Genomic DNA, 23,570 nt, shown 5'->3' with positions numbered 1-23,570 from the left:
GACCTTCGTGCGCCGTGTGAATACAAACTCACTCTCCCTTTACGATAGGGACCTATGCTAAGTGTACCTTTATACTACCCTTATGAATGGGGTATGAGATGTCTCTATCGATTTTTGTTTTACTATTGTGTTTCTCGTTAAATACTGGCCGCACCTAGTATTGTATTACAGGTCCTCTATATTCCGGAAATATTTTATTAAATGAACTGCATTGGCATGTGCAGAGGCTCGTGGGAGGAAAGTCCAGTACAACCTTCAGAATTCGGACGAAGAACCGTTAGTAGACGGCCACAGTCTCGACGCCCCGACTGGAAGCAGGACGCCCTCGGCCGAAAAGAAGAAGCCCGTGTCTCCAAGGTATCTATCTTGCTTCTTCGATAAAGGACAGAATCTGGAATATGCGTGCTGCTTTTAATTTTTTTTTTGGGGGGTCACGTAAGTTTATGCGGAATGATCGCTGAGCCTTCCGAAACAGTTTATACTCACTTTCTGTCGAAATCTTATTTATTGAATATTCCGTACAAGATTCACGACAACTTAATCTATGGCGCCCAAACTAGGACTTCGTAACTTTTACTGCAACGTCATCGGGTCCTTGGGCTGTTTCTCGAAAGATTAATGATCAGTTTCAAATTGTCTCCCATGCCGTATAACAAAAAAAAAAAAAGTTCGAACTGTGCGAACAAGATTTCAGTCACCTCTTTTCAGCGATGCAAAAAAATTCACGCCACAAAAACAAAAAAATAAATAAATAAATAATCTTCATGCTCCATCTAAATGTGCGTTTACCTTCATTCAGTTTAAATAAATGCTATTGACATTCAGTGTTAAAAAAAAAAAGACGAGCCGTGGCAAAATATACTTATATTTTTCGTTTTTTAAAAACTTAAAATGAAAGCTTTGCACAGGAAGCCAGTCAATCATCGAATGAACGGCGAACTGCACTTTGTGGTGCGACATTAAATTTCATTCCCACCAATCCCAGCACGGAACACTGCGAGCATTGCATTAAGGGGCCTGGTTCGCCATGGAGAGGAGTTGTATGGATTCGGTTTCGATCGCCCCGTTGACGCAGTAGTGCTTCTCAGCACGAGATGAAAATAAAGTGGATGCGCGCTTGCAGTTTGCCCTGTCACATTTGTGAGAGCCCTTGTTGAAACACGGATCTCCAATGACCGTAAGGGCCTGCCTATGCTTGGCGAGTGGGAGTACGGCCGGCCGTGTCCCGTCCCTTTCTGTCGGTCTGGCTACCACTCCAAAGTGCGGCATGATACTCCCGGCTCACGGATAATTTAAGAAGTATATGCCATTGGGGAGACGATGGAACAGGATCAACGCTCTAGTATGCTACTTCTATGCACTTAGTCGTCCTGGGTATATTTGCGTACAAATGAACAAAAAAAATGTCCCAGCACTCTATTCGTATCGATAGGCAACACCTACTATATTATAAACGTAAGAAATGTTGCTTATTGGAAAATGCAAGCACTGCGTGTCGTCATGATGGGATGTCGTCATGTGGGTTTGGCAAATGAAAATGGAAACTTAGTGGACGAACAGTACCCAAGATGCTTCGAGCGGCATCTGTCCGCGAGGATCACTACGATTCCCCAAGAAATCAATTAGTGCGGAGTTATTTCGCCCTACACTGTGGTCAGTGTGTCATCTAATAATTGCTGAGGCAGAGTTCATGTAAGAAGGACGTTAGCACGACGATGCGACAAGCATCAATTTTGGGACCCGAACTTCACGCTATTGTAATAATATTCGGATCGTACTGCAATAATACGGCTCCCTTGTACATGGTGAAAAAAGGGCAACCTGACAGACATGACTCTAAGGCTCTCCCTACTTTCATAAATTCTAGGGGTGTGCAAATCGACTGGTGTATTGTCATCTCTGGCTTCAACACTAAAAATAACGGTTGTTCGATGGTTTTTCCGTGAACTGTCGAGGCTATAATTGAAGCAGAGCAATCCGATTGGGACTACACTGCGCATGCCCTTGAGAATGTCCACTTTATGCATGCTATCGTAACACCGATTTATTGTTACGCCCAGGACTCCCAAACCTCTCCTAAAATCTGTGGAAAAGCTGCGTCATGTCGACGGGCACAGCCTCAAGAAAAGAAGGGGCAGCGGAAAAGATGTACCCAAGATTACAGTGAGCAAAGGAGGTGAGCATGAAAACGCCACTTTATGTGTCACGCCTTTGCGATACTAATTTGTGAACACCAAAGCGTCACAATATAGTACCTGTTGCTAGAAGGTTTATTCCATCAGACGCCACTAAATGTGTCTAAACCACATACTTATATTATTAGTCTAGTAGTCCTAACAGAACTGAGATCACTCCTTATTAGGCCGGCACGCAATTCACTTCATACAGACACCTGGTGTGAATGAGTGATCCCCCGCTTTGTAAGACGCCATAGAAATAGAAAGCAACTCTGCTGGTAATGCCCAAAGAACAAGGTTGATGCTGAGTACGTGGTGCAGACACAGAGAGTCATGTGTCGAAGGCCTATTCACAGTAGCGACTGTTTCGCCACCAGGGCCACATGTTCAACCCGAGTGCGTAAAAATGTAAGAGAAAAACATTACATTTTCTCATTTACTATAATACCTAGGAATCGTGACGTCAGGGGAGTGAAAGAATAGACGAATAAGAAATTCTAAACTGACTCGGAGATTGTTGCTTGCATCGTATTATTGATCAGGACATCAAGTGTCACGCCTTTGCAGCGACCAAGAGTCTTATTATCTTCAACACTAGCTGCGTTGTAACAAAATAATCAAGTACAATTTAAATTGTTGCCTCGACGCGTCCGCTAGGAGATTACTCGCACATTATGGTTGGTCAGAAGACATGTTTCCTCTACCACTGAATCAAATCAAATCAAGTTTTATTTGTTGTCACATGTCGTTAGATGAAAACAGGAGACTTGGGACAAAAAGCTGCTGCGTAGCTGCTTGACGAAGGTCCCAGCCCCCGTGCAGTTCGGAATAGGAAAAAGGCAAATAAAAACAAAAAAGAAACAGAAAAAAACAACTAAATATTACATAAATGTAGACACATCTTATACAAATGTTTCGTGTAATGAGCACTTTAGGCAAAAAAAACAACAAAAAGAAACACAATACCCGGCAATAAACCACAATAGCGGTCAGCAAATACACGAAGAAAGCAAACATGATAAAAACAACGCCAGTATTCAAAAAGTCATAGAGAAAAAACTAAATTTACTAACCCTTTATGTGAAAGTGCCTCTAAATTTATACTCTTTTTGTACAGAGTGTTTAGCATGGTGGACAAATTAAAATGAAGCGTCTGATCAAGGTAATTTGTGCGGGATGGACTGATTACCCAGGGCTGATTTTGCCCAAGGTCGCGCAGGATGATGCGATGTTTTATGTTAGCTAAGTGAATGTAATGAACGTTGTTTTGCTGAAAAGCCCTACGATGCATTGTTAAAAGTTTAAACGTATATATTTCCTGAATTGTTTTTACTTTTAGGGCCTTAAATAATGATGCAGTAGGATGGAGAGAGGGAACAGAAGATATTGCACGTACAGCCCTTTTTTGTAAAAGGAGCAACTTTGCCAGGTTTGTTTTGGTTGTGGTGCCCCAAATAAGGTTGCAGTAATTTAAAAGGAAACAAACTAACGATTTATAAATAGTTAATTTAATATAAGTAGGAAGTATTGTTTTAAACTTTGTTATTAAGCCAACGCTCTTGGATAGCTTTGCTTGGATATAATCTGTGTGAGCATTCCAGCTCATGACTTGTGAAAACAACACACCCAGTATTTTAATACAGTTTACAAATTCAATTTGTTCATTATTGATTTTAAGACAAAGTGGATCGTTTTTCCTTTTATTTCTAGGTTTAAACAGAATAGCCTTGGTCTTACTACAATTTAACTTTAATTTGTTGTTTAGTGTCCAGGCAGTAATTTGTTGTAACACCTCTTACATTGCGAAAATGGAAGTGCAGATATGGTCATGGGAAGAAAAAATGCTGGTGTCGTCCGCTTAATTTACCAGTTTTACATCAGTGTTTTGAGTCACGTTTGCGATGTCGTTGATGTACAAAATGAATAACAATGGGCCTAAGATGCTGCCCTGGGGAACTCCCGATGTTATCGCTAGCCTATCTGAATGAAAATTTGGAAAAGACAAGTAATGATTTCTATTTAATAAGTAGGATTTCAAAATATCATGTGCTATACCTGTTATTCCATAAAATGGTAATTTTGCAAGGAAAATGTCATGATTAATTGAATCAAATGTTTTTGAGTAATCGAGGAAACCGCCCAATGTTGTCTTTTTTGCGTCGAATGCTTTTAAAATCAGTTATTTTTGATTCAGCAATGCTATTTCAGTAGATCGATGCTTACGAAATCCAAATTGTGATTCAGAAATTAAAGCATGTTAATCGAGATGCGTTAGGAGTCGTCGATGTAGAAGTTTCTCGAGTGGTTTAGAAAAGACAGGAAGAATTGAAATGGGCCTATAGTTGCATATGTCGAACATATCACCGCCTTTATGTAGGACACTAACTTTTGATACCTGCATTTTAAGTGGGAATACCCCAGTTTCAAGAGCAAGGTTATATATATATGTCAGATATGGTGAAATTTTATTAATAACATATTTTATTGGTTTTATCTGCATCTTATCGGCGTCAATACTTTTACCATTTTTACGATTCATGATGGTTGAGCAGACTTCTGCCTCATCAGTGGGCGACAAAAACATTGTATTCGTCTGCGACGATTTTATGAACTCTAGGGCTTTTTTTGTACAGGAGGATGACACACACGTCGACGTATTAACATTTACAAAAAAATCATTAAAACTTTGAAACTTCCTCTTTTCCTGCCTCAGTCTCAGGCTAACTACAGAATGGTTAATTTCCACCAGCTCGCCTGCGCACTCACTACAATTTCATTAAACGCGTTTTCCATGGTGACGTCTGTAATTTGAGCGCCGCTTATTGTTACCTCACGAGGTACGTTTTGGGGTGGCTTATGGTTTATTAAAGATCGGATTCTCTTCCGCATAATATCAGGTTTCAATGTTTCTAATGGATCAAAACGTCTGTTGTAATAGTCACGCTTAGCAGTCCTTAGCTGACTTGTTAATTTATTCTGATAATAATTAAAGATTACAAGTCGACTATTTTTTCTAGTTTTTAAAAAATGATTACATAACAAATTCTTTTTTCGTATCATTGATAGTAGGATAGGCGTGATCCAAGGTCTACGCGACTTTTTAGTGGCTTTGAGATTGACAAAAGGGAAATGTTTAGAATATATTGCACTAAATATATCTAAAAATAAATTATATGCGGAATTAACTGAATTTGTAGAAAAAAATGTGTTGCCAAGATGTACGTTCAATGTCTTCTCGAAAACGGCGCAACTGGTCAGGGGAGATTGGCTGAACTCTAGCCACAGGAACGCAGTCGCTACGGTTTTTATTGGAATGTTTTTTTTGCAAGCAAGAATAAATGGGAAGATGATCACTTATATCAGTTGAAAGAACCCCCGATGTTACCACCGAGTCTTCGTAGTTGGTTATGAACAGATCAAGCAAAGAGGATGACGTGTTAGTTATTCTTGTAGGGTGCTTTATAACATTTGATAATCCACATGACTCAATGAGGTTTGAAAAAGAATTTCTCGAGCTACAGTCAGAACTTATATCGATTTTGAAATCACCACCCAAAACTAAATTGTAATTTTTATCATTGAAAAAATTAAACAAGGTTTAATTTTGGCCCAGCGTGTAGTGCCTGAGTGGCTGCCGCGTGTCGAGGCACTCTGGGCAATGAGCCAATTGTAACTCCATGACGCCAGTCCAAGTCTGGAAGCACTAAAAGTGTCTAAAGAAAAAAAAGATTTTTGACTGATGCGCTGGCCTGCGTCTCCCCAGATGACGGGTTCTAATTGGAGATGGCGCCGTATAACCGAAAGTTCGATTGCACGTCAAGGGAACCATGGGTGGTCAAAATGATGTATCTGTATTTTGCCTTGGCGTTCCAGATACCCTTCGTTTGTTTTTCACGTAAAACTGTTTTACTTGATTTGACTTTCACCACTAGGTGATAACCCCCTGGTTGTGGTTGTTCAAAGCCAGTGGATTATTTGTCAAACTAGAAGCGCCATCCCATTTACGCTTTTCGTCTCTGTGTGTGTAAATTTGTGCATCCTCTCGCGTTTTTCTGCACTCCGATGCACGTTATAAAAAAAAAGCATAGACCTAAGCCTTCTTTCGTGTCTAACATGGGCTAGGATATCAACCAAACTCTCTCGCTTTGAATTTAGAGGCCAGCCTACTTCAGTCGCATGTTCCAATGGTAAGTCAGTAGACCATTGAATATTAGAAAAAATATTACTTGTCGGAATACGTTGTAACAATAACTTGAATATAGCAGGAGCTCTTGTACGCATCTGAGCTTGTGTCTCCTGTCTGCACTGGTGCTTTCGAAAATTCCGCGTCGTCAAACACACATGTTCTTTGTGCTAATGTTACCGCCTTCTTTTACCATATAAATCATCCGTAATTGGGGTCGTCTTAAATGCTAACCAAGGTCAAATAAAAATAATAGACAACAAACAAGGATATGGATATAGAAATTATTTTACCACAAAATGAATTAATATTGGTTTAAACACAGAATTTTGAGTCTACTAATTTGAGATAAATGCATATTCCTTCTAATAACCAGGGGAGTGTCATGTATTGCCTTTAATAATCAAGAAGAGCACATGACCTATGAGTGCTCCAATGGTTTGTCATCACAATCTTAAGCAACAACAGGGATGGAGGGAGAAGTGACCCTTTTCACCTCATTTTTTAGAAAAACACATTTGGTGCCCAGGTTTTATATCTGCCTCAAATAGGGTAACGACCAACATAACTCCGGATGACGTCACCTAAGAGATATGGCAATTTTTTTTTATCTTTGCGTACGTGAACCCTGTCAAAATCATTTAGCCACGAATTAGCCTAAGCGTTAGACAGGAATTTTTTACTCTTATGTCGTCTTTTTCTATTTGCAAATCGTCCAAAATCTGAAGAAGTAGAAGCCGAAGTAAAACACGAAATACAAAGTTGTTAGTGAGCGCTCTGTGAAAGGAGTGTTCTTTGGGTGTGTGAATGCTTGAATGACAGTTTTTCGAGTGCGCTAAACGTCGACAAACATGAACCACCAACTCGCCCAATCTCAAGTTCTTACAAGTCTAAAAGAGGGGACAGAAATGCTGATATCTACGCAGTTCGTTTCTAAACTGGTTGTTTATAGTCCTAACTACAGGATTTTATATTAACGGGAGAGTTTTATGTAGGCAGATTGGTCCGGGAATGTTTAGTTCACTTCGTTAATAATAATGAGGATCATACTAACTAGACATGGCTGAAATGCTGGGTGGTTCTACTGCTGTTGGTTCGGAGAATAGAAATGTGGCTGAGTTTTCATTCTCTGAAAAAAGTGACTTGGTTAGCGTGAACAATCTTAAACATTTAAATCGTATCCTTGAGATCTCATTTTGTTTTGTAGTATGGAGTTTATGTAAATTGAATGAGATGAAATGTATACACTTGGTGGGTGCAGCACTGTGTATTTATGAAGACGGCCTAAAGCTTTTTTCCGTTCCACCCAGCTTGCGAGCCTCATTCTTGAGAATATAAAGACCTGCAGTGTCGAACTAAACGTTTTATCAGTTCGGTTCAGGTTCGGGTTCACAGCTTTCGGTTCAGTTTCAATTCAGTTGCGGGGAACAAAAATACCGGTTCAAACCGCTTTGAACCGGAATAATGAGAATATTATTTCGCGTTGTTTTTGCAATACTCATTATTTCCGTTGTGAAACAAGTAACTCTTCTTTTAATGTTAGAACAATCCACTTTTAGTTGCAGGTAACAAAAATAAGGAATTGCGGTAGCTATTTCTATTAAACAATAAAACTAAATTTATATTACATACAAAACGTCGTGTTTATATGGCCCAGCATCCATTTGTTTATGTCAGTCAGATATATTTTACCTGACTCGAAAAGTTGTCACAAAGTGAGGTAGGTCACCTAAAATACCTGCGACTGCTACAATTATGCATAGCAGTAATAAAATATTAATAGTGGTTGTGCTCCTCAACTAAATACATAATTACAGCGCATAAAATCATGGAACGGGTACATAGTCAACAGAATACCGCACAAAAAGACAACGACAGTGACAACGAACATACACGACACACAAGCCCTGACTCGCAAGTGAATGTACTCACAAAAGGAAGAAGAGGACGTGCTGAGAGTCACGCAGTGCCAGTGCGTGTCACACATGACACAACTCCATCTAACACGATGTCTTTGCCCCATCGTGTGATCTAAAAACAAGGTTTCTGTTTGAAGCAGTGTCACTGATAAGTGGATAATGCAGCACTCCCCAAACTGTTAATGCAATGTGGTTCCAAAATTTCGCGAGTCGCCTTGTCTTAATAATGTCCAATTATTGTTGTGCCTTTAAGGATTCGAAAAAAGGAACAGGTATTGCGATGTGCTGGAAGATTATCGTCCACCGTAAATTTCAGTAAACGATCATGCTCAAGTAGGCCATCGTTCAGGCACCGGCCGGTTTGGCCCACATAGCTTCTACCACAGGTTAGTGCGATTTGTCACACAACGCCAATTCAACACGATAAATAAGGGTGGTTGTGGACTGTCTGGAACTTGGCTTTTTTAAGATTTTCCGTTACTAAGCGAATCTTGAAACAGATTCGTGACATTCTTTTGAGAACTGAAAACACCACGGGCACAATCGTACCTTCTGGCTGCTATTTTTAAATTATGCGATGTTTTCTGCAACTAAAGAGCAACTACCATTCGTTTCCTGGGATCTGCAGGTTTTCTTCGCTGAACCACTTTAATCTTACGTACCAAGGTCCCCACCACCTAGTTTAAAACGTATCTTAACTTAAAGGGCAACTCCGCTCAATTCCGAAGATTTTGGGACAATGATTGATTTCGAATTAAAAAGCCCTAGTAAAACACACTACGTCGTTTGCTTCGCGAAAAATGAGATATATATTTTTAAATCTGATTTTAAACACAAGCGGAAATCGAAACCGAAACTTCGGCTCCGCCCGGCAACATTGGCCTCGGGTCGCCAAGTACATGGCCATCACGTGGTACGAGATGTCACGTGACCCAACGACGGGCGGGATTGGGGCGGGCGTGTGGCAGGCGCGAGTGTCGTCTGCACCGCACTCTTCGCCACGTTCTGGTGTCTACGGCATTCGACGACGTCTGCACAACTGCGGCATAAGTTTGCGCGCACGTGGTGTCCGTAGTGTGGACGAAACTCCGAGAGACAATAATCACAATCGGTGAGACGACGACGGCGGTTGTGACGCGGAAGACGGCGGTAACGGCGGGACCACGGCGGGCGGCCGGACGGCTCCCAAGAAACGCGCTGCGCAGGCGCGTTACGCCAGTCACGTGGACACTGCTGAGCGCCGAGAGGCAACGTTGCTGACGTCATGCGCTACGCTCGCCCGGAGAAGTGAAAACAAGCAAAAGGGGGCCATGTAGATGGCGTTTAGCTCAATGTTGGGTCCGCCCATGCCGTAGCCTTGACTGCGCTGTTGGTTGCGCCTGAATTCGCCCGCTCAAGTCAGCCGATTTCGGCAACATGGCGAGTTGCAAAGTGTGCCGGACCGTTTAATAAACATTTAGACAGAACTGCGTCGTAAGATTTCACCTGTGGTCTTCCTAGGCGATACTGAAGAGGACCTGCATTCTTTTTTCAAAACCAAAAATGAAGCGGAGTTGCCCTTTAAAGGGCAACTCCGCTTCTTTTTTAGTAGTGCAAAACTATACAGTTCTCTTTGTTATCATCTACAAAACCCCCATGGCAAATATTACGACGGAATTCCGCCTAGAAGCCCATTAAAATCGCTGTCAAAGTTTGACAAGCACGAATCCGCTGGTTTTGGATGAGACGTGCGGGCCAGACAACACTGCCCGGCTGCATTTCCGCTTCCTCCAAATTCCTTCTCCCGGCACGTCCGCGACGTCATCGAACATGTACAGCTTCTTTTTTTTTTTCAATTTTGTTTTTTTTTCCCGGGGAGAGCACGGGTGGCGCCAGCGCCGTGAAAGACGTGAGTGACGCGCTCGGCCGGCCCGGCGCTCGACTATTGATATTACTGATAAGCCGATCGCCTCGTTGAGCGCGGCTTGTGTTACATCGCATACTTTTGAACACCAAGTAAAAGGAGGAGAGGGAAGCTGCTTTTGTAAGAATTTTGAGTGACAGGTTAATCTTCTATAATCTTCTGGGAGGAGAATAGCGACGCCTGTGCTAATCCAGGAGGCACAAAGGAGGATCCTGATAAGAGGGGAGCTCCTTCTTCCCCTTGTATATCACGTGGGTGTACATGCTTAGTGATGCCGAATATACAATGTTGTCCGGCTTTGCCACCATTTTGGTTTCGTTTTGTGATCATGGCTAGAGTAAAATTACACGAAAAATATTTTATTTTTCGCGAAACAAAGGATTGGGGATTGTTTTTGAGTGCTTCAAAAAGCAAAATCGGCCACTATCTCAAAATTTTTGAAATTAAGCGGAGTTGCCCTTTAAGTATTAAAACTATTCCGGACAGTGTGAAAGCAGGAATTCGTAAGCGCAGACCAAAGTGCGGACATCGCAATTCCCTTTTTAAAAACTTTCAAATATGCTGACGCATAATGAAAGGTGCCTTTTTATGACCTAGGTGAGAAACTGCAGTAGATATGGTTTGTGTGGATAGATGACAAAATGCCTATGAATTGTAACTTCCCCTCCAAATGTTTTTCAACTGTGAACTTAAGACCAAATCAATACCTGGAAAATACGTTCATAACTTTATCGCTATTATCACCTTCAGCAGGCTTGCGAAACACAAGCAAAACATCATCAACATATCGAGACACTTGTGATGTGCTGAAGACACCATCAATTGTTCTATCAACATTTGCTGGAAAATTATCACTAAACACGATGGCCACACATGATCTTTTACACACACCTGACCGCTGAAAAAAATGTAAAATTTTTCCACCCGACGATCATAGAGTTTAGATAGTCTTCTAGAAAGTCTTTTAAAGACACAACACTAGAGTTTCTGAAGGCGAGCGGCACTTTCTCTTCAATCCAGTACTTGACTAAGGCCAAGAATGCTTCGTGTGGAAGGGAATAAAAAGTGAAAGCCGTTTACAAATCCCTGTAACGCCGAATTGGAGCGCAGCTCTTGAGGAGGAGGAGTGAAGGGTACTGAGGCTTTGCCACCGTTTCGGTTTCGTTTTGTGATCATGGCTAGAGTAAAATTACACGAAAAATATTTTATTTTTCGCGAAACAAAGGATTGGGGATTGTTTTTGAGTGCTTCAAAAAGCAAAATCGGCCACTATCTCCTCCTCCTCCCCCCATTCTTTAATATGCTCCGGGGGGGGGGGGTGTCACGTGACTTCGGGGAGGGGGTCACGTGACCTCGGGGAGGCGTGACCTGGGGGTGACCTCAAGGCCACGTGACCCCAAAGGTGACCCCCACGTGACCTTGGGGTCACGTGACCTGGAGGGGTCACGTGACCTCGGGGGGTCACGTGACCTCAGAGGGGTCACGTGACCTGGGGGTCACGTGGGGTCACGTGACCTTGAGATGACCTTGGAAGGGGTCACGTGACCTCGGGGGTCACGTGACCTTGGGGAGGCGACCACGTGACCTCGGGGGTCACGTGACTTGGGGGTCACGTGACCTTCAAAGGGTCACGTGGGGTCATCTTGGGGTCACGTGACCTTGAGATGACCTTGGAAGGGGTCACGTGACCTCGAGGGGTCACGTGACCTTCAGGGGGTCACGTGGGGTCACGTGACCTTGAGATGACCTTGGGAGGGGTCACGTGACCTTGGGGGTCACGTGACCTTGGGATGACCTTGGTTACGCCGACGCCGACGCCGACGGCGACGCCGCTCAAGCCGGGAACGGGCCCCTAAGAGCTGCGCTCTAAAACGGTCTTGTACGTTAACGCTGAACACAGAGTGGTGGTTGCCATCATTGTTCTTAAAAGCTTCCCCCACTGCTCCAACATCGCTGACTAAAGGGGCTCCTTAATTCGCAAACCGGATAGGTGTTTTTGTAGAAAGTTCGCCATCTGGCGCTGCCACGTGCCTCTCTCAGTGATGATGGCACAGAATGAACAGGCTTCCTTATGGGTTTTTTTACACTGAAAAACACCTGAAGGTGAAGCGCTGCTGCTTTCTTGATGTTTCCGGCCAATTGTGTCAAGGAAAGGTGCTCACAGAGCTCTAATGACTGCGGCTTAGCCTGTTTTAGGTGCACTTGTACCTGCTTGAAGTTATTGCTCACGCCGGCAGAGGCTTTTTCATTATAGTGTTCTTACGGCATCAATACAAGAGTCCTTCCTTATCAGCCTTCAGAACTCGAAGGTTGCTATCGGCCAAAATGAAAATTAGAGGCCGAGGATCGTATATATGTGTAGGATGAGTATTAGCGCCACCAAGTGCGTCGACATATTTATAAATACAGCGCGGAAGAACATCTTCGTTTACCTCGTATGCTATTTTTCTAGTTAGCGCCAGAGGCTCGGGGTTTGAAGAGTCGGTTGAAGGCAGAGCTTGCGCCAAAGGCCTAAAAGCTTTTTGAGCTCTGCCTGCACATGCATGTCTCTCAAAGAGGTATATTGACCACCGGCGGAAAAAGGCTTAGTTTTTTTTTTTGCTTGCCGTAGTTGATTTGGGCGTTATAATAACTCGGTGTGTGGTAGAAGCTATGTGGGATAAACCTTCCGGTGCCTGAATAAACGCGTTCTCCAGCATGATCCAGGCTTCCTTTCCTTTCAACACTTCTCTCTCTCTCTCTCTCGAGCATGATCGTTCACTGACACCTATGGTAGGCGGTCGTTTTCCTGTACATGGCAATACGTGCTCGTGGTCTCCAGTCCTTAAAGGCACAATAATAGTTGGATATTATCGAGACAAAATGACTCACGCAATTTTGGAAGCGCATTGCATTAATAGCTTGGGTGACCGCTGCATTATCCACGCATCAGTGACATTGCTTCGAAAAGAAACCTTGTTTTTAGATCGGACTAGGGGCAAATGCATCTTAGATGATGTAGTGTCGTGTGTGACACGCACTGATAGTGCGCGACTTTCAGCGCGTTCTTTTCTTCCTGAACGTGAATCGCTCTTCGGGCTCCCTGCCTAGCACCTACGTCTCGGGACTGCGTGACGTGAGCTACATCCGTACGTGCATTTAGGCGACGCGTGTTCTTTTCTTTTCCTCACTCACCCGTGAACAAGGGACTGAACTGGTCCCTAAACGTCGGGTAAATGTCTAGTAAATTTTTGGTTAGAGTCCCCATTTTTCGCTTCATTCCTTTTGTGTATAAATTCACTTGCGAGTTAGCGCTTGTGTGTCGCACATGTTCCGTTTTTCTGTCGTTGTCTTTTTGTGCACTGTTCTGTTCACTCATCCGTCATGCCAACTCACCCAGCTTATCACATTTCTGCACCTTGAATGAACTTTAAACTACGGCAAATATGGCCTCGGAAGTTGGCTTTGCGCGCACGTTTTAGCCCTTCATTTTATAACTCTGTGCTTTATAAGTCATGTCCTCTAAAATTTTATTTTTCTGCCGTATATCATCACAAAACTGCTATATATACGGTCCAACTTCACGATTTGGACACATAATTCTGCTGCTGTTTAAGACATTGTATTTGACCCGGAAACTGAAGTGTTTAACACGGTTTGCACGTGACGTCATCCCCCTGTATGCTGGTGGTCACTGCGGTTTGTTCTTTCCGAGAAACTCAAATCCGGTAAAGATAAATACACGCTGCAGAAGGCTCTCGCTCAGTGGAATCCACGTATTTGAGAGACACACATTATTCTTGCTTGGTGCAACGTCCCGAGGGATAGCGCGAGCGTCTGTCACCACAAAAACGCGCTTTATGGGAAGTGCGTTTTTGCAAACAAAGTAGTTTCCGGGGTCACACTTTCTGGTGTATGCTGAAGGTGCCGGGCAGAGGAACCTTTACACACACAGTACATTTTAAAAAAGTGCCCCCTCACCGCTCCCCCCTCCCCCGTTTTTTCTCTTCGCGGTGCAAAGTGGTGATGTAATTTACCGTCACTGTGTCAACAACGGTAATAAATCTACTGACCTTCTCAATTTAAATCGACTTAACGCAGTGAGCCCCGTGCCGACATCAAGTGACGTCACGGAGCCACGTGACGTAACATTACTTGACAGCATATTTTGACACCATGATGTCACGTGACCCCGTGACACGATTAATCATAGTGCCAATAAAAAATGCCAGGAAAACCCTCAATCTTTCGTACTTTGCAGTTATGTCTATGACGAACTGTTCAACACAGAAATACAGCTGCCATTTTTTTTTATTCTCAAAGATTCATATTGTGATACCAACAAAAAAATGAACAAAAAAAAAATACCGTGAACTGTTTTGAACCGCTTATCGTTATATATTTTTTTTTCCGGGTTAGTACCCGTTTTGTTCCATGATGGCGGCGAAGATTTAGGATTGATTCAGTTCCGGTTCTGCTAAAAATAACGGCTCGGTTCCGGTTTCAGATTCGGTTCGGTTTCGGTATGACGTTCTGGTAATTAGTATGTAAAATATTTTTTGTTTGTTCATGTTCTGGTATGCTAAAGAGGGAAAAAGCGCGCCTTGTTTTTTGAAGGTATGGAACTGCTGACAACGCCATAGAAGCGGCTTACTCGCTTCAGGATGGTGCTACCGTCTCCTAGAAGTTGCTGCGTTTTACACGTGATCAGGTACATGCCGGGCGGAGTAACTGGTACGTACTGTCGTAGTGGCAGTAACGGATACAGCTTTAGCTAGAGCATTCGACGCAGATATCTGATCTTGTCGTACGAACGAGCGAAATCAAATATCAAGTACACTGACTAAATGTTGAACTCACCCAAATGGCATAAAGGGCAGAGTAACTGTATGTTGCAGATAACCAAGCATTTGCCTTGCTACCGCAGGAGACAAGAAGGAGGGTAGAAGTGACCATGGGGACCAACATGACCCGGACCAGACGTCGCGACGGCATCCTGAGGGCGGACCTGCGGACGGGGACGACCAGTGTCCCAGGGAAACGCTTCCGCTTTTGGAGATGTCCGAGGGCCTTCCCTACCCGGTGGTGCCGAGACCCGCACTGATACGGGAGTTGAGCAGGCACCACGGAGATCCGCACGACCTGCCCGTCCCCGAAGTGAACGTGGTACCGCCCACTCCTCTGCACGCAGATCACGAAGCGAGGTACGTCCCTGGGTTCGTCGACGGGCATCTTGGTTACACTCCGTTTGCCACAAGTCACGAGCCGATAAGGTGAAATAGTAAGTGCAAGAAGCGAAGCGAACTTCGGCAGGATCCGTCGTATTTCTGCGCGCGTTTAAGCTCATTGCAATGCAGCGTAGGGAGGGCGTCCTAACCTTAGATATGTATACTCTCCCTGCATGCGTTTGCGTATTTGAAGCCAGTGACTGCTACCACCTGCGTTGTGGGGCAGACGCGATAGTATACTTTATTTATTTATTTCTACACGCATACACACGAGAAAACCTAGTTACATACAAGCGAAAAAAGCAAGAAAGAGAAAAAGCATCTAGGACTGCATACATCAGAAATAACGCTGTAATGCTGGAACAAATGCCTGAGCGGACGTGGCACACGTATTGTTGGCGGGAAGATTATTCCATTTGATTTTGCTCCCCAAAAATTAGTTTCCTTAAGCAACCACTTCCGTTGTAAGCACCACAGTTGTGTTTAAATGCTTGTTGTGTGTGACGAGATGTGATAAATTGCATAAATATGTCGGAACAAAAGGCGAGATGACTGGTGTACAATGGCACCCAAAAGCTTTAGACGACTACTTTCGTTCCGGTTAAAAAAAACTCAACTTTCGATCTATAGTACAAATTGGTGATAGAACTCACTCTTCTTTCCTCGTTCAAAATTAATCGCAATGCTTTCTTCTGAACCCCCTCGAGTCGTTTAATGTTAAGTTCGTATGACTGTCGTGTAAACTGCAGCTTGGTTGTGAAGGTACAGTGTTTGAGCCGTATTTTCAGAGACAAAAGATTTGCTGATGACTTTCGAACAATCCAGGATATGTAGCTATATTCCAACTAAGATTAGAAGAAATTATGGCACCCAAGTGCTTGAATTCATGGCCAATTTCGTAAAGGGGTGCTTTGTATTCAGTAGTGTATTTCTAAGGGTGACATTTTGCAGGTTACTTTCTTTTGTACAGATTTAGAGCTGTTTAAGATCATTCGCCACTCATCACACCATATAGAAATTGAACAAAAACACTTGTTTAAGTTAAGTTGATCATTCCTGGAACTAACGTCAGTGAAAAGCAGATTCATATGTAGAAACGTGGCGGCTATACTTCTATGCACACCACGATGATCATGATAGCAACCTGAAAAGTCAAATATATCTTTAGATTGCGTGTTTTTCGTTTTTATACCTATTAAACGAGTTCTCAGAATTTTGATAATTAAGGTTTGCTAATTTAGCGATGTAGTACATTTTTTTATTCTATGCCGCGGGATGCTTTTCGACATATAGAAAATGATAATGCCGTCTTTTCTCACTCTTTGTTCAGAGGTCAGGTTACTGTAAGAATATGTGGTGTTGTGCACCAGGTATGGATGCAGTGGACTACACCTTTCTATCTGTTATTCGTTAAGATCTTTGTACGATGACTTTTTTACCCTCGCTGCCCCTTTGCGGCCGGTAGTACGAATAGATAATATTATTAATAGCGAGACGATAGCGCAATCTACAGGTTCCTCTTAAGCAAATAGCCGATCATAGCACACGTACGGAAAGATGCCAAATGCCGGGACGCCGGGTTATTGGTTTTGCTTGATTAGCCCCATCGGTTCATAGAATCGACAACGCTTTGAATTAAGGTGAAGTAAATTGGAGAAGGAGGGTTGTTCATCACTTCTTCAAATTACGTTGCTTATATGTTTAAGCAAAATATATTTTGTTTAAAAAACATCGTGTCCCAAATAAACTTCAATTTTTTTTCATTGGACTGCCCTTTTAAGGTATCTTCTCGTCATATCACTAATTGAGCGCGTCAACACCACCATTAGCATTCTTATACCCCTGTCAGACGGGCTAGTTTAGTGTCACTACAAGCGAGTGCACTTCAACCCGCCGAAACACACTCCAAGTGTGTTGGTGCTACACGGGAAAACTTAGTGTCACTCCAAAATGATGGCAATGACGATGGGTAAGTAATGGGCACGCAAAAATATTACGGTGCATACGCATTTTCTCATAAATAACTTCGTCGTCCTATTAGAAACACGTTACCACACATTGTTGCGCTAAGTCACGAGCTTTAATCCAAATTTAAATCCAACTTGATCATTACGATCAGCCATTACAAGCTAGTGATACACGTCCGCACGCCGGTACAATGTTCATCTATACTCTGTTTCACCTTATAATGTACCGCAGGAAAGGCTACAAGCGCGAGCTCCTTGCTCAGGGCACATCTCGGCGGCACAAGCTCTCTTGCGTTAAGAGTAGCTCCCAACGCTATGAGCTCGAGCTTCTAGCCTTGTCTGCGGTACAACATAAGGTGAAACGGAGTATAGATCGAAACGAGCAGAAGTAGGGATTGAACCCAGGATTCCTGGGTTCTGCAGCGCGAGCTTTCGCTCCGCGTGCTCCGAGCTGATGTGCGCGAGCCCACTTGGCCACTCGCACGGCGGCCACTCGCCACAACGAAACATCATGGAGTGTGTGGATGACGAGATGGAGGGCGATATCCGCGATGTTGGACAGTGGAAGCGCGTGGTTGGTTCACTTGTTTCCTTGAGAGCCCAACGCCTTTCAGATGAGAGGCAGCTGGACCTGGATGCCGACGCACAGGCAAGAATGTCAAGTGACATCGATCAGCAGCTGCAGGCCAGTGCCTTCACCATAGCCGCTCTCATGACCGACAACCTACCCGTGATCAGTCGAGAACGGTGGACTTTCCAGAGGAACCAACGGTGGTTCGAAGACACCTTGCCCCATTTGGGCGAGTTCCATTTCAAGCAAGCCTTTCGCGTCTCTTCTGCCACCTTCAGATTCCTGGTGGAGTCTCGCAGGTGCCTCCTGGCCGTCGCTGGCCGTCGCGCACGGGCCAAGGCTGGAAACTAGATTAGCCGCTTGTTTTTCTACAGTGCACTACTTTCCTGCCAGCAGAAAACAAGTGCGCATCTAATATTACTCCTGTCAAAATAATACTAATTTTACGCAGCGTTAATTTCTTCTATTATTTTTACTCCTTGAACACTGCTATCGAGATTACACACTCGGTCTACAGGAGCGAGCGTAGTGTGCTCCCCGAACTCACTTCATTGGAAGTGTGTTCTTCGGGCAGGGCTGGGGATTGAGCTCAGGATCACTGGGTTCTCCAGCGCGAGCTTTCTCTCCACGTACTCCGATATGATGGGCGCTAGCCCACTCGGCCACCGATACCCCTTAATAAAGACATGTTAAAAAAATTAGACGTTTACAATTCTCTGTAATGCCGAATTGGAGCGCAGCTCTTGAGAGGAGGGAGGAAGGGTACGAAGGGGAGGGTATGCCATAAAATTTAAAAGCGCTAACAAAGACGAGGACAAAAAGGAAGGCGAACAGGACGAGCGCTGCCCCCCCTCCGTACCCTCCCATCCTCCTCTCCTATTCCCATCCCACTTAGCGTCAAACATTCGCTAAATTTCCCGCTAAATTTAGCCGGAAAATTTTCCCGCTGAATTGACGTGTGACGTCACATGACACGTCATATGAAATTTTAAATGTGACGTCAAACGGGTAAACTTTTTCCTCTAAATTTAGCGGAAAAATTTTCCGACAAACTGAGCAAAAACGTTTACCGCAAAATTTAGCGGGAAAAGTTTACCCTCGTGACGTCACACGTGACGACACACGTGACGACACACGTGACGTCACGTTTGACGTCATTTTGGGAAACAGCCCTTAATGCAACGCGCGGTTACGCCGACGCCGCTTAATTCAGAAAGGGGTGCCTAGGAGCTGTGCTCTAAAACAACGTTGCATTAATGAACGATTTTTACGCCAATTGGATGATTCTGATCGATCATCGCAAGCCATAAAGGACGAAGCATATCCAGCTTTGGCGTTCCGCTTCGTTCCACGGAAGCCTACGAGGAGGCCCTGAAACTGCCTAATCAGATCCTAATTATCGTGTCGTCTCAAATAATTACATTCTGAAACAAAAGTAGAATCTATCATTCTCTGCTAACCAAGACAGCTATGAATGACTGACTTTGTCGTCATCTTTGATCAATTCACCGCTGCGCTAATCTTGATTCAGGGAAGCCTAAACTCCAAGTACACCCCACTACTTTTTTTTGCAATGCCACTCTTCTACATGTCGTCTCTTTCACGAATTTCTTTTTCTTTATAAAATAAAACTTACGCAACGCTTTTGGTTTCTGTGTTGTTATGTTTTACTGTTGAAACACTCCTACTGATTCCACGCCCTCGATCGAGCGAAGTGAGTTCGTCAAACTCACTCCAAGCCAAGTGTGTTCCTCAGGAAGGAGCCGTGTGGCACACTACAGAAATGACACTAAGGGCGAAGTGCACTCGCTTGTAGTGACACTAAACTAGCCCGTCTGACAGGGGTATTAGGCCCCTGTTTTATATCTGTGTAACTACCTTTGTTAAGACTCCTTTGCGGTCCCGTGTGTATCGTGCTTAGTGTCCTGTGTTGTACAAATCGCATATCTTCGGCCTCAGTTCTACCAATCTCTTTAGTTTTCCGTGTCTTGCGAGTATGCCACATTTCTTATGTGCTTTTTTTCATGTCTTATGTGTTTTCTTGGTCCCAGATATTGCGTAATGACATAATTAGCTAAATATTGAATTAAAAGATAAAGTCTATGTTTCTCTTTTCGGTCCTCGAGACGGCGAGAGGTCCCCGATCCGGCAACAACTTTGGAGATCCCTGCTCGGTGATAAGCAATGCGCCAAGGCGATGGGCGCTGTGAAGAAGCACCTTTGGCGCTGCTGGACTTTTTCCAACAGATCGCGGCGTCGGCTTCAGCCGGATTCCGAGTGAAGCGGAGTATACTCGACCGTTCTAAGCACATCAGTGGTCGAGTGACGCCTCGATTTAGTGAGCACGAAGAAAAACTTCAGCACATACAAAGTGGACCGGTCGTATTTCAAAGCGTCAAGTTGATTGTCATAGCTACGGCAGCCTTCGTGTTTTATAGGATCCTTTTGGAAACCTCCTTTTGGCGTATATCAACGCCTCAATGCGCTAGAAACTTCGATCCAAGATAGCACCATGGAACGAAATACGCGCGCTAATATGAACGCCATCGTTATGCAAGACGCGAGAACCTCAAATTTGGTTTGATTCGACTTTCGTTTCAGGAGGACGCATATTCAGCGCTTGGATACGGACTCTTTGTGAAGCAAGGCGCTTCCACAAGAACCAATCTGTTCCTCTGCCCAGATCGGACTGGAGTGAAACAGATTAGAAATGTGTTACTTCTCATCAATTTCAGGCTCTCAGAAAAAAAAAAACCATCATGAAACGTGTGGCGAAGTGTTTTGTACATTTTATACACACTGCTTTAGACAATCCCCAAATTAGAAAAAGCCGTTTCTTTGGTAGCATACTCCTTATACACGGTGTTTTTTTTAAGCTTAACAGATTTGCTTAAAAACACCGTGAAAGCTACACTTATGCGGTATGTGTAGGTGAGTTATACAGCGAGGGGGACATAGTTAATCGTAACAATCAGCAGACCCGTTAAGTAAAACTTGGTAATGAACCTTCTCATTAGTGAAAATTGACATATGGTACCAATTAGGAACCTGCTGAGCGTAATCGAAAACCACTAAATTTGTAAATTTGAAAATATTCTGTGCGTGTGGGAAATGATGTATTGCCCTAGAGGTGCCCCTCGTGCAATGGGTACAAGGCTGGGACTGGAGTAAGAGACGGAAAAATCGTGCGGGCGCGTTATCGCACCGGTAGAGTAAATACGTTTCAAACAAAACAACGAGTTTGCTCCTGCTGCACGAGGGTTAACTTTCGCGCACTACTACGCCTCCCACGCGCTGAGTATATTTATAAAATGAAAATATTGTGGCTTTCAATGTCGCTCAGCAGCTTCCTGATTGGAGTCATATGTTTATTTTCACCAATTAAAAAGTTAATGAACAAGCTTTACTTAACTAGCCTACTGATTGTTACGATTAACTATGTCCCTCTCGCCGTATTACTCACCTGCACAAAGCGCATAAGTGTAGCTTTCACGGATCCTTTGTTTTTAATCTAATTTATTAAGCTTAAAAAACACCCTGTATATTTGTTCCTTTTACAACACTGGTCCCAGCGTTTTGTCATGTGTTATCATTTGGCATTACAATTAAACTAAGCATGCGGAAGTGTTAGAAACTGCATTGCGTGCATAATTTGACCCAGTATCTTAGCTCTGCCGTTACTTCGAGTATAATTTACTGCAATTCAATTGTGTTCTTTTGAAATTTATGTCCAGATTGAGGCAGCCGTAGATATTTACATTCCAACTATAGTTGTTAACCGGTTATGAGTTCAGTTGAATCATCTACCACCTCCTTTTGCTTCTTTGACTATAGATTGCTCTAAAAAATGTTTGTTCCCTAGATTTATAAGCGTGCCTTGATCCCGCGATTTCATGTACGAATATATTTGCAATTCAACACTATACCCATTAAAGGCAAGCATATATCTGCGAAAATTCTTGCATGCATTTTATCGTCCGCCACTTTATGGTTGAATAACATTGATACTGATAGAAAGAGCAGGATGGACACCCAAAATATGTGTCGCAACAATTCGATTTCGATTCTTACAAGAGAGAAAAAATCTATATACAATATTTTTTATTGAAGTTCAGTTCTGATGACTATATCTGAGACGCTTTATTATGTGGCTTTTCGCTAGACAGATATTTATAAGGAGTTTCGGCCTGATGTACCTGATGTAATAGACACAAAATGATCGTGGTTCCGGCAAGCGTAAATGAACTACTCATCGCAGAAAGTGAAAACTGCGGGAGTAAGTGACGCCAGAGGGAGTGGAGCTACAACACGGAAGTTAGTGAACCTGACAACGCCTCGATAACAAGATAAAATATAAATACTATATGTGTCTACGTGGTGACTTTCATTTAAGCTTAATATTGTCAAAACAAGAATGTCATTGTGAATGCAGGTGACATTTATATCTATAAAAAACACTTGTCAGCAAGAATGATAATAATTCATTTTATGCTGACTGTTACACTTTGTTTTTTTAAATAGGTGCTGAATGTTCCCGCAATGTCATTTCTTGTTTTAAAAATATTAGGTTCAGTTGGATATTGGCCAATAGACGAATTTTCTTTCTTATTTATATATATCTTGCAGGTAACATCATGATATCAAACTTCCGCATTGTATGGACTGCTGGCGTTCCACTCTTATGAAGTTTCCGCTTCCTGCTATGCCGTAGTTAGTTTTCTTTTTTCCAAAACACTCGGGAACCATTGGAAGAGCTCACTGCCTCTCTGATTGGCAGGCGAGCTTAATTGCGTCAATGTTTTAAAGTAAAGCAAGATGGCCGACTAAGCCCTAAATATGAGGGTTTCAAATTTTCGACATCAACTCCTTTTTTTCATCAGATGTAACTATATGTAGCTTTAGCCGTAGTAGCTTCATAATATTTTACAGTAACGAAATATTTTTCTCCTTTGTCTACATAGACAAAGGAGAAATCTATTTCACTAGGCAACATTTCCTTATGCAGCCTGAACGTGCATTACTACTAAGTGATGCACGTTCAGGACCCCAGCCTAGCATTCGTACTGCACTGGCTTAATTTCTCGCCTACGGCGTGTAACAATGTATCCCTACCTCGAAACGCTTGACAACTAGTTTGCTGTTTTGTTCTAAAGGTAACGCGCAAAGGAATCCTTCGCACGCTAGTTGTTTGTCCCTCTGGCCTCAATGCGATGCATTTCTGAATTTGTTTGCTTGTTTTCAGGAAAACTAGGCAGATTTCTGTCAGAAATGTTTACGTTCAAGTTGCATAGGGAAATGTTTACGTTCAAGCTTTATAATGTTCAGAACTGCTATTCTTCTCCACCAACACAAAGTAACGACAGCTAAAAAAAAAAACAAAAACGTGAACCTTCTCGAAATGCTTGTCTCGTTAAATTATGTCTCACCATTATTGCGTTCAAAAAGCTTTACTTGAACGAGCACTAGGCTTTACGCATACCTGTTGTGTACACGTTCCCCTGTGCTGCCAGAATCCAACAAGGTACGCGCAAAACATGTCGGTGCGGGTATTTTCTTGTGTTTACAGATTTCGATGTAGAGATGCTCTGCGCAATGCTATCTCGAAGCACGCTCTACTCAGCGGGCGAGAGACGCGCAAAGTGC

The 23,570-nt window shown here is 43.2% G+C and overlaps 1 protein-coding gene across 1 annotated transcript in view; it reads left to right on the top strand.

Moving 5' to 3' along the window:
- The window catches only part of LOC121837151, a 47,702-nt gene extending 27,060 nt beyond the window's left edge, over nucleotides 1-20,642 (top strand). The window contains exons 3-7 of the mRNA XM_042292655.1: nucleotides 225-357; nucleotides 2,061-2,148; nucleotides 10,282-10,293; nucleotides 15,142-15,365; nucleotides 20,529-20,642. Coding sequence (XP_042148589.1) covers nucleotides 225-357; nucleotides 2,061-2,148; nucleotides 10,282-10,293; nucleotides 15,142-15,365; nucleotides 20,529-20,568 — 497 coding nt within the window. The 3' untranslated portion in view covers nucleotides 20,569-20,642. The remainder of the gene's footprint in view (nucleotides 1-224; nucleotides 358-2,060; nucleotides 2,149-10,281; nucleotides 10,294-15,141; nucleotides 15,366-20,528) is intronic.
- Nucleotides 20,643-23,570: the final 2,928 nt, after the last annotated feature.

Source organism: Ixodes scapularis, unplaced genomic scaffold (genome assembly GCF_016920785.2).
Source record: "Ixodes scapularis isolate PalLabHiFi unplaced genomic scaffold, ASM1692078v2 PGA_scaffold3__209_contigs__length_174095766, whole genome shotgun sequence".
Classification (NCBI taxonomy): Eukaryota; Metazoa; Arthropoda; class Arachnida; order Ixodida; family Ixodidae; genus Ixodes; species Ixodes scapularis.
The sequence above is the reverse complement of the archived record's forward strand: the minus strand, read 5'-3'. Positions and strand labels throughout refer to the sequence as shown.